At 32.8% G+C, this 12,040-nt stretch overlaps 1 protein-coding gene across 2 annotated transcripts in view; it reads right to left on the bottom strand.

Annotated features, from left to right (window-relative positions):
* Nucleotides 1–12,040, bottom strand: part of SLAIN1 (SLAIN motif family member 1) — a 71,717-nt gene that overhangs the window by 51,520 nt on the left and 8,157 nt on the right. For both annotated transcript variants that reach the window (XM_031958532.1, XM_031958533.1), the window contains exon 2: nt 4,715–4,851. In XM_031958532.1, the coding sequence (XP_031814392.1) occupies nt 4,715–4,851 (137 nt within the window). The remainder of the gene's footprint in view (nt 1–4,714; nt 4,852–12,040) is intronic.

Raw genomic sequence — 12,040 nt, 5'->3', positions numbered from 1 at the left:
TTATTGCAGTTTGACTCTAATCTTGCATGGCTAGGAAGCTGGATTATCCCTACCTTCTGCTTAGGGACTCTTAACCAAGTGGTGACCAGAAATCCAGTCAGATCCAAAGATTGATGCAAGGAGTTCTCATAATTTTAAATCTTAGGCAACCCCATATCTCTCATCTGTAAAGTAGCCTCTACGGTGATCACTCAGGTATTGTTTACATGTTCCTTTGATTGTCCACAGAAGCATGGGGGAAAATGGAACTTCTCTTTTTCTGTTTTCAGGCTATTGCACATGTTCACTCTCTCCCTCTCAATTTGGAAAGTCCCTAATCTTTAATTCAATTAGAAATAAGACTCTTAGTCTGATTCTTTTTCTACAGCAAAATAACGTTTTGGTCAGGTATACTTATTGTGTATCTAATTTATATTTTAATATATTTAACATCTACTGGTCATCCTGCCATCTAGGGGAGGGGGGGGGGGGGGTAAGAGGTGAAAAATTGGAACAAGAGGTTTGGCAATTGTTAATGCTGTAAAGTTACCCATGTATATATCCTGTAAATAAAAGGCTATTAAATTAAAAAAAAAAAAAAAAAGAAATAAGACTCTTAGAAGAGAACACAAGAACACATACACACTCCCAAAACACCTCCACTCACACACGAATATCCCTGAATACGCCCTAATATGTTCCTTGTTTTCAATACGGAGAAAGCGATGAACTTTCTTGTTTTTTGTTGTTGTTGTTGTTGTTGTTGTTTTTTAACACAACACTCTTAATGTTTTCCTTGTTTAGTACAAGTAGTCCTTTCCTCTATCTCCTACCCCGACTCAATTTTCTATACTATTGTAAACGTAACACAAGGAACACCTGAGATTTATTGACTTCTGCTTACAAACACACCTGCTTTAAGCCTTCCTATCCAAAGAGTAGCCTGTATTGACCAGTTACTTGCAGTCAAACAACTGAGTTCTGTTCTGGTATTATTGCTCCCTAATAGAACATTGAAGCAAGAAATATTTATTTCCCCTGAACAAAAGTTATAATGGGAGTTAAATTAAAGTTTAGAAGCATGAACTTCAGCATTTATCTTACTTTCAAAAAAAAAAGTGATTCTTGTAACAAAACCATTTTTAAGGAAATAGATTCACATGAAAATGTTTAAAGTGTAAACTATTAAAAATAATCCCTTTTCAAACATCACATGACTTTTATGCTATTTATTCTGTTTACAATATTAACTTTTTTGCCTTTTGCTAATGAAATAAATATCTGGTAATAATACATACCCATCTATAATACCAAACACAAGTTTATACTAAATGATTTACATTTAACTTTTTAAAGTTTTGAAAATGCAATATATTTTTATCTTATCCTAAAGATAGATATGTTGTAGGATTTAATTTTTGAATAGCTGTTTTATGTAAGGTCTTATTTTGAAACAAATAATGTCACAAAATTATATTAACAATATGTGAAGGGTCTTTAAACCATTATATTCATGTAATTTACAATATAATAGGAGGATGTGGCATACACACCAACATGAAGCATGATGTGTACATAAGAGGAGAAAAAAAAGTACTGTGCAGTCTAACAGTGATAAAGGCATTCATTAATGATTAAAGGAAATTGGGAAACCTTAACAGAAGAGATGATATTTGAGTTGGGCTTTCACAAATTTCAGAAATTCAACAAAAAGCAGGCTCAAGGAAGGAGAAAGAATTGATTCTAGTCATAAGAAATGTTGTTAACAAAAGTATAAGAAGGACAAAATAGGGAATAAAAAAGCATTGGGAACAATTCTGTTTAGTTGCAACCAAGAATATATGAAAGGGATCAATATGAAATATGACTAGAAAGACAGAGTTTTCAAGTTCTGGAGGGTCTTAAATCTGGCAAAGAAGTTTTAGGGAAGAGGGCCAAAGTAGAGTTCCCAGTAAAAAGTGACATAGCTAGATCCATGCATAAAGAAAAGAAAGAAAAGCAAGAGAAAGGACGAAGAAGACTTCAAGGAACCTATTTCTAAAACCTATTTCTATTTGGACAATAGTCCAAACCAGTGATAATAAAGATACAGAAGTTTTTGACATAGGAGAGCAAAAAGCAAACAAACAAAACAAAAAAAAAAAAAAAAAACAGTGGTACTGAAAACAGAAATCTGAAGAGAGTTTAATTGGTCATTGAATTTGGCTACTGAGTGTCTAAATGAAAGAATATAAAATAGACCTGAAAATAAGGACCACAGACAATTCAGCCCAATTCCCCTCATTTCACAGATGAGAATACTAAAGTTCAGGGAGAAGAAATAATTTATCATGATAATGTTTATAATAAGTAGCATAAAAAGTGAACCCATGTCCTCTAATCCCAATTCACTCATCTTTCCGCTATATCATGATAAGTGGTAAAAATGAATTGTATAGATTTTGGAAGGAAGATTATTAAGGATGGATAGTAGAGAAATGCTCTAGAAGCAGCAGTAGAAAAATCAGGAGCATGTCAAACTTTCTCTCTGATCTTATGAATTTATAAGGAGTGACAAAAGCCATGGCTTTCAAACTCAAGACCTATAAGAAGTGAAGTACTCCCACATGGCTCTCATCAACAATGAGATGATTTAGATCAGTTCCAATAGTCCTGTGATGAGGAGAGCCATCTGCACCCAGAGAGAGAACAGAATGTGTACCACAATATAGTATTTTCACCCTTTTTGTTGTGTTTGCTTGCATTTTTTTTTCTTACTCATTTTTTTCCTTTTTGATCTGATCTTTGTTGTGCAGTATGATATTTGTGTAAAAATGTATAGAGAAATTGCACATATTTAACATATACTGAATCATTTGCTGCCTGGGACAGGGGGTGGAGGGAAAGGAGGGGAAAAATTAGAACACAGAGTTTTATAGAGGTGAATGTTGAAAATTATCCATATATATATTTTGAAAATAAAAAGCTGATAATAGAGAGGGGATTCCAAAGGACACAGTAAAATGGACCAAGAGAAGGACCAAATGTGTTAACGTGGTCTTTGGGAGACTTGATCTGATCTGAATAGTGATTAAGAGCTTGGAATAAAGTTTGGGCTGGGAGGAAAGGGTGATGGCAGGGACATGAAACTTGTTTCTAAGATGATGATACTGCATAATTTAATTGAAGGAAAGTATTTTAAAGTGGCTTATAGGCAGTATGAACTTAAAGAGATGATTGGTTCCAGAAACAATTTGAAAATGAATGCTAGTGATTTTTCAAGTTGTATCAAGTCATTGGGAAATAATAAAATGTAAGAAAGAAAAAATGTCTATTAATATTTGCTTTCAAAAAGAAACAAAAAATAGATAAAGGGTAAATTAATGTTTCCAGAATCACTCATCAAAATTGCCAAAAGGCTGAAGAAAGGAATTGCAAAGTCAACATGGCCTTAGTCCAGGGGAGGAACCTGGGGATGAGATAAAGAACTGCCTTCCCCAAATCCTTACATACCTAGGGTGCAGAATAAAACAAATTCTAAAAGAAGCTGAACAGCCTTACCCTTGCTAAAATAAACCTATCTCCAGGAGATAGAAGAAAGAGAGAGATCAAACTCACAACTGATTCAGAAAAGCTTTAAGTGACTCCTTCTAAGAAAGATCATGAACAGGGAAAGGGGGAAGGGAGACATTAAAGAAGATTAATACCTGGTTCCTATTTACATAAGAACATATTTACACAGAAGAACGTATTTACAAAGAAGATTTTAAATCTCTGGCCTCCTTTTCCTTTTATTTAAGGCTCATTTTTCTCCTATGATGAAAACACTAGGTAAATCCAAATGAAAAAAAAAAATCATTAGTAAAACCTTTCAAGTAAAACCAAAGAAAGAAAAGAACATAAGTAAAAGAAGGGGATATTATGATTACCAATTGGAAGAATTTAAGAATGAAACCCAAGGATTTTCTGGACATATGAGAATAGAAAAGATCCCTTAGCATTTTTGAAGGAATGCACCAAATAATGCTTCAGAAACTCATCAAAAATTGAAGATCAGAACTAGTCTTCTAGGTACAACGAAAGATGTATAACAAATGAGTATCATGATTGGTACCTTAGAACTTAACCACATGAATAATATGATTAACCTTTACTTGAAAACTCAAGAAACCAACTTTCTCATATTAGGTAATACAGTTAGAGAAACAGAAGGCATGAGGCAAAGGGCTGAAGGAGTATTGCTTTCAATAGCTATGTTGGAATTTTCTTTCTAAAAAGGTTTATCAAACCTCAACTGAAAAAACATTTATTTACTAAAATTTTTATAATACCAGAGTAAAAAAAGAGGTACAGAAAATTATTACAAGAATTTATTATTTGTCACTATCATTAAGAGTAACAAAAAGAAATTATTTTTTTCCCCCAAGAGGCAATTGGGGTCAAGGGACTTGCCCAGAGTCCCACAGCTAGGAGGGGTTAAGTGTCTGAGGTCAGATTTGAACGCAGGTCCTCCTGACTTCAAGGCTGGTGCTCTAACCACCATGCCACCAAGCTGCCCCACAAAAAGCAATTCTTGACAAACAACTGTAAAGAGTCACAAAATCATATTGAAAAATCCTTATTGTACAAATATACAAATGGTAAATGTAAATCAAGAATTACATGTGTCTATTATAATAATAAAAGTACAAATTTTAAATCAAACAAGGCAACAATTATAGTTACTAAAAATATGAACAAATAGGTCCAGACTTACCTTGCTCTAATCTGAAGCAAAGTGAACGTTTTGCAGCTTCCATCTCAGGTGTTGGATTATCCAGGACCCGTCGACACCACTGAAGAGGGCTCATTGAATTTTCTGGCAAATTGCATGCTTTAGAAGATGTGTACAACCTTAAAATGAAAAAAATTCAGTATTTAATATGTTTATATTGTCTTTTCTCCAAATAACAGCATGCAAAGAACAATGTCTATAGAAATTTTTAAAAAGGCTTAATTTTCACTTCCAATTAGCTAGAAATATTTTTCCAACTGTTCTATAAATAGAATACTCCCCCAAACCAGATAAATATTCTCAAGGAGAAATAAACCTTCTAACTTATTGACCTCTGCAGCTCTGTGTGGAGTAGGTACTTTAGGCCACAGTGGGATAATTCCATTCCCATTCTTATTATTCTTTCACTCTAGAATCCAAACCTTGATTCTACATTCTATTTATCATTTATTTCTCTTATGTTAGTCAAATAAACAACTCGAAGGGAAAGTACCTATCAGTGTAAGATCCCCATTATATCCAATCAAGTCTCCTATATGTCCTTAACATTGCTTCCTTAATACCCACAATAGCAATTAATGAAGCTTATAATGCTAACCCTATGTATTTTAGAAAGGCTGTCAACAAAAAAATATTCAACAAATGAGTTTTCCTTAGAGGATTACTCAAATTCAATTAATCAAACCATACCATTCCCTAATTTCAGGTAAATGAAATCAGGTTAATTGTGGTTTTGCTTAAAATAGCCATTTTTATCCTAATTACAAATCATAACCACTGAAATTATTTCCCCTAAGGATCTCTTACTTTCAGTTACCGTATGTTCTCAAAATAATATTACTTTAAAAAAGAAAAAAAAATCCTCTACAATTAATAGTCTCCAGCAATCCAGATTGTTTTTCCATTTAAATATACTAGCACTAGTTTTCTAAAATAACTTGTGAATACAATGATCTTGAATTTGAGATAAATGAAAGTCAAAATTTTTTTCATATTTTAACCATTTTGTTTGAGTATTAATATTTATTAAGAATCAATAAAAACTCTAATGCTAAAATTCATGAAAATCTGTCACATCACAATGCTCCACCAGAACCCCTAGGCAATGATTACATATACCATCTTAGTAAACAGCATATAAAACATGTGTAACATGATTAACACTTTCTTGAGAACCCAAGAAATCATTTTTCTCATACTATGCAATGTAGTTACAGAAACAGAAGGCTTGAGGTAAAGGGCTAAAAGGATATTGCTTTATGTTGAATTTTCTTTCTGAAAAGGTCTGCCAGGTTATTTTTTGTCTTGTTTGTCACTATAATATGAAGGATAAGTAAGGGATATATATATATATATATATATATATATATATATATATCACTCTAAGGTTTATGAAGCTATATTATAAATATAATTTTTCAAAATAAATGAACAAGTACATGACCAAAACAGCCTTTTCCTGCATTTTTCCTTATTCTTCAGAAAGTAATCATTTTACTGATTGCTGTTACCAATGTCTTGTGACCTGTCAAAAGTTATCAAGACATCTATTTTATTTATGCATCACTAACAAAACCATACTTCCTTGTCAACTTAAAACCACTCTTCCATTTCAGTTGCACTAAGCTGCCTGACAGGATGTGAAGGAGAGGCTGAGCTACAGAGATGAATAAGACAGGCTTATCAGGCTGCTTTCAGAGAGCTCAGTCTAGTGAAGGAGAAAAGAAAAGTATACAAATGGCTATAAAGGGGTAGCCCTCTTAGACATTTTTGCAGCAATTGATCCTGTTGACAATTTCTTGATAGTTAAACATCTCCCATAACTTCCATGATAAGAGTTTTCCCCTGGTTCTTTTACCTCTCTGACACTAAGGTTAGAGATATATCTGTTTATTCAGCAACTATTTGTTTAGCTTCCTTCCCCTGTGTCCTAGGTACTTGAAACAGGGAAACACTCCCCTTAGCAGATTTAGAAACTTTACAAGAAAAAACAAAGTATTTTAGACATAAAAGAGAAAGGGATCTCAAAAGGCTATCTGGTCCCACTTTCTCATTTTAAATATGAGGAAACCAAGGCCAGTGTGCATTAACGTGACTTGTCCAAGGTCATAATAAAATAGTAAACAAGAAGCTGGACAGGAATAAAGGCCAGTTGGCCAACTAAATGACTGACTGAATCTCAGTTCCTCTGGCTCAAGTCAGTGATCTTTCTCTGGAACTACACTGTGTACAGTGTTTACAGATAAATCAATACAAAATATGAAGAAAGTAAACACAAAAATCAAAAAGTAAATCTGAAAGTAAGGAGAGGCCTGGTGGAGGAGGCACCAAGTTCTAAAGGAAATTTAATATTCTAAAAGGTGGAGGTGAGGAGAAATCTCACTCTAAACACTGGGGGCAACTTGTACAAAGGCAGGATAGCTAAATGTCATACATGGGGAGCAGTTGTTGGGTCAATCTAGCTGGAATGTAAAGTTCAAGAAAGAGTAGATAGAATAATGTAAAATCATTTTTGAAAGATATAGAGACAGACTGTAAAGGATTTTAAATACCAAACAAAGGAGTCTATAACTTATTCTAGAGGCAACGAAAAACTACAGGATCTTCCTAAGTAAGAAAGTAACATTGTCCAGATCTTTTCCACAAATAGGTGAGTAGGAATAAAGAAGGTATATGGTGGAATTATGGGAGAGGCTTACAAATTGGAAGCTTATTCATGAAATTGCTGGTGAAGGCCATAAAAGAAATAATGTCAATTGCTTTCAATCCAGTTGCAACTTTCTCTCTCCTTCCAGAGTGGCAAATAAGAAGGAAGAAGATGATTAGAGTAACAATTCTCAAGACCTGCCACAAGTATCTATTTAACTATTTGTACCATTGATGAAGAATGGTACAAATTCTCAAAGCCTTTAGGAAGAACTGTCTCACAATAAGTGAAAGCAAAGAATATTTTAAGAAGTTGCAATTAAATGGCTAACTAAAAGCTTTCAAATACTCCTAAGAAAGGTAAATAAAAAGTTGGCAGTGTAGCACTTTGATACCCCAAGGAAAGCAAGGAAACAGAACACTATGAAAACAGTATCATACAGCTAGAATAGGAAGGGATCTCAAAAACCATCTACAGCAACTCCCTCATTTATAAGAGAAAAAAGGAAGCCTATGGAGATTAAGCAACTTGCCATATCTGTGCCTGGGAAATAGGATGCAATTTAAAAATGTTTATTTCCTCTCTCCCTTCCAATGTTTATACAGGCAGTAAAAATGAGAGGCAGAATTTGAACCAATGTCCTCTGACTAAAGTACTTTTTCCCTCTCATAACTGATAGGCCAACAACTCTTACAAACTACCAGATTGAGAAATTATAGGAAGAAATTGGCACAAACCCCCAAATTGAATTATATGTACCTCAATACTCTGTATCTGCAATGCAAAGGTGGAGTGGAGAATAGAGAAAACAATATTTGAAAAATACAGCACTAGCTCAAAAAGAGAGTTTGTAGTCTACTCAAAAACCACAGTTATATATCATAAATATTTTTTTTTTCAAGAACAGGGTCAGAATGTAGTGTGGTATGGTGTGATAAAGAGAAACAATAACAAAAAGAGAATCTGATTACATCACACAAAGCAAGAAATAATGACACTAATATGAAAGTCACTTAAGAATCAGCTATCTTCCTATATAGTCAGATCAAAGATTGATTTAAGTAAAAAAATTTAAAAAAAAGTTGCATTGCAATCCCATCAGACTGTAAATTCCTTGAAGATAGAGAATGCTTTTTTGCCTCTTTTTATATCCCTAGTGACTAGCACAATGCATAACATATAGCATGCACTTAATTTATTAAGTTTATTGATTGAAATTAAAAGAGTGGATAAGATGAAAAGACACCACCTACAAATAGCTCCAACCAGATCTATTTAAAGTCAAAGCTATTGGGTGCAAAAAAAAAAATTATCATCCCATATCTTAAAGTTTTATGCAAAAAAAAAAAAAAAAAAAGAAAAAGAAAGATTGAAAGAATCTAGAAATCAACTAAGCTAGCAAACCAAACCTCCTTGCCAATCCAGGAGACATGGCAGCCAAATGTAATACCAGTTTAGAATACAAACTCACTGGCAAAACTTGATGGAAGATGAGCACTATCACCTCACAAGACAAGTGAGGAGAGAAATCAATTGCAGAAAGGCTGGCATTTGACTCATCTAAGCCAGATCCTCCTTGGACAGCTGTAGATGAAACAGAAAGGAGAATAACTAATAGACTTGAAACAGAACACATCTGCCAGTGTTTCCAAAGCAATCTTTACAGGACACTGACAAAACACAAATTTTAGGAGTTGGATAGCACCTCAGCAGCCACCTAATTCACTAAAAAAAAAAAAAAAAAAAAATTCCTGTTACTATATACCCCACAAGTAAGCATCCAGTTTCCAATTGAGGATATCCAATGGGGGAAGACCCCACAGACTCTTTATAGAGCCTCATTCAATAATGTGTAGCTCTAATTATTTAGGGAAAATTTTCCAGAGATTGAATTTAAGTCTGCCTCTTTACAATTTCTAGCCATTGTTCCAACTTCTAACCAAATCTTATCCCTTTCACATGACAGGCTTTCAAATACTTAAACATAGATATCTTATTGCCCCTGAGCCTTTTCTTCTTCAAGCTACCCAAATCTAGTTCCTTCAACTGATCTTCATCCAAGATATATTCAAAGACCATCATGATCCAGCTCCTTTCTCTCAAATTTATCAAATGTCCTTTCAAAAGCAACTTATCATGAAACAATCAGAATTTACATCAACAAAACTACAAAATGGTCATTGTAGAAATAAAAGTAGACAAGTTGGAGAAATAGGAAATAGATATATGAATCTAATAAATTTAGAGTCACATCAAATTCTAGTGTTACTTGGTAGAACTAGAAAAAAACAACATTCAAGTGGAAGAAAAAAATAGTTCAAGAATCTTGAAAAAAAATGAAGAATGAACCAATCTCTGATTACCAGACCTTAGATTAAACTACTAGTAATAATCAAACCTATCTGATTATTGATTAAAAGAAACAAAGAGAAAAGTTTACTATTATTATTATTATCACTATCATTAGGCTAGACTAAAAAGCAAAATCCATAAATAATCAAACACCAGGTTATTGGACTAAGTTCTCCAAAACCTGCAGGGATAAGTAGGAAAAAAATTCTGGCAGAAATTAGATTTAGATCAACACTTTACCCCACATACCACAAAAAAGTAAAAATGGACACATGACCTAAATATAATAAATATAAATGATCATATCATAAAAAAGATGAAAAGATGTTTGTGGCAAGGAGAATTCTTAGCCTGGAATAGAAATAATCCTATAAGATAAAAGACATTTTTCACTACACATAATTGAAAAGCTTTTGAACAAAGTCAATGCAACTAGAACTAACTTATGCATTAAATATTTCTACTTGAGACCTAATATCAAAGAAATATAGGGGAACTAATACAAATATATAAGAACAAACTCCTAATGGATGGGATAAAGACTGTGAGCTCTAAACTTTCAAAAGAAGAAATGCAAGCTATCAAAAAATCAATTAATTAAGCAATTATGATGTTTTATCATATCATTAGATAGGCTAGGGTGACATATAAAGATTAAAATTATAAATGTTGAAAAGAATGTGGAAAGGGAACCATAATAAATAATGAATTATCAATGGTTAAATGAATGCAACCACATGTCTGGATAATTGAAATCTCCTTTTTTATTATTATAATAGTACAATATTTCTCACATGACTATACTACTCTGGGACTTCCCTGACTTCTCCACCATGCCCCAGGAAGCTCATTACTGGGAACATCTCATCATCCTGCAATACCCTATTAGCCTGGACACTCCATTTATCACTATCCTGGGCCCCATTAATTAGAGGATGGAGTCATGAATTCTAAAACTTCCATTAAAGGAGAGAGTTCAATTCAGATATTTTATTTCTCACCTAGCTATACTACTCTGGAATTTTTCTGACTTTACCATGTCCTCACCTTGAGTACCTATCCCTTCTCTCTTTTACCTTCCTTTGTGTATCAGTCCATTAGATTGTAAGGTCCTTGAGAACAGGCAGTGTCCTTTTTTTCATTTCTCTATCCTCAGCTAATAGCACAATGCTTGACACATAGGCGTTTAATAAATATTTACTGGTTATTGATATACCTCTGTGCTAAGTTTTTAATGTGCTCTGAATCAATTCTTTCTTTTTTTTAAAAAAAGATCTGTCAGCAGCAGCAGCATTTTAAGATTAAAAACTACAACAGGCATTCAAATAGTGGACATTTATATAATGCTTCAAATTCACACTATATAGTTTGATTATTTCACTTAAGCCTCATAATAATCCTATAATATGAGTAACTACATGTGTTGTTATCCCAATTTCACAAAGGAGGAAAGCGAATTTTAGTAAACATTAGAATCAGAATTTGACACCAAGTCTGATTCCAAGTTCAGTATTTACACACTATTGCACTCCTCTTCACTGTAGCAAATAATATCAGTTTTTTTGCTAAAAACTATGTTAGAAAATTGAAGGATATCTGAGAAGATAGAAATTGAGAAGAACTCTTTGACCTATAACAAAACAAAGTGAAGATCTGTGATCTGTGACCAAAATAATATTAAATATCTATAAATGAATTTTTCAAGACACAGAAAAGTAGGGAAGATTTCAAAAGAATGGAAAAAATAAGCCTGCTTTTGATTTTTAAGATGAAAAAAAAAATTAGCAACTATCTACTCATGTCTTTCACATATCTAATACTTTCATGAGTAGTCTATAAATGTAAACACATGGCAAGCTAAATCTTAAAGTTTTTTTAAAAAGTGAAAAAAATAGAGAAAATATAAAACCCATTATTCTTATTGCTAAGATTTCAAAACATTACCTTCAGTTTTTTGAAACAATATAAAAAGTGTTAAAGTATGGTATACTAATTTAGTGAATATATTTTGCAATGGAAACAATTATCTAAGAAAATCTGGGAAGATATTTATGAAATAATAAGTCTTTAAAAAGGGATAATTAGAAGAATAGAGAGTCCTCTAACCAGGAGCATATGAAGAAAAGCAAATAAGAATGAATGGGCAAAGAATGTTAAGGAAGACTTTGAGGATATGATTAAAATAGTGTTGATACTTCATAAATTAAGTAACTAAAATATAAAATTACTAGGATAGTGAAGCTGTTTGTATTAATATTTAGTCATAAATTTCTAATAAAACATTATGTTTACAATTACTTTTACTCAGT

Source organism: Sarcophilus harrisii, chromosome 3, assembly GCF_902635505.1.
Source record: "Sarcophilus harrisii chromosome 3, mSarHar1.11, whole genome shotgun sequence".
NCBI lineage: Eukaryota > Metazoa > Chordata > Mammalia > Dasyuromorphia > Dasyuridae > Sarcophilus > Sarcophilus harrisii.
Note: the sequence above shows the minus strand (reverse complement) of the source record. Positions and strands in the feature narration are given on the sequence as shown.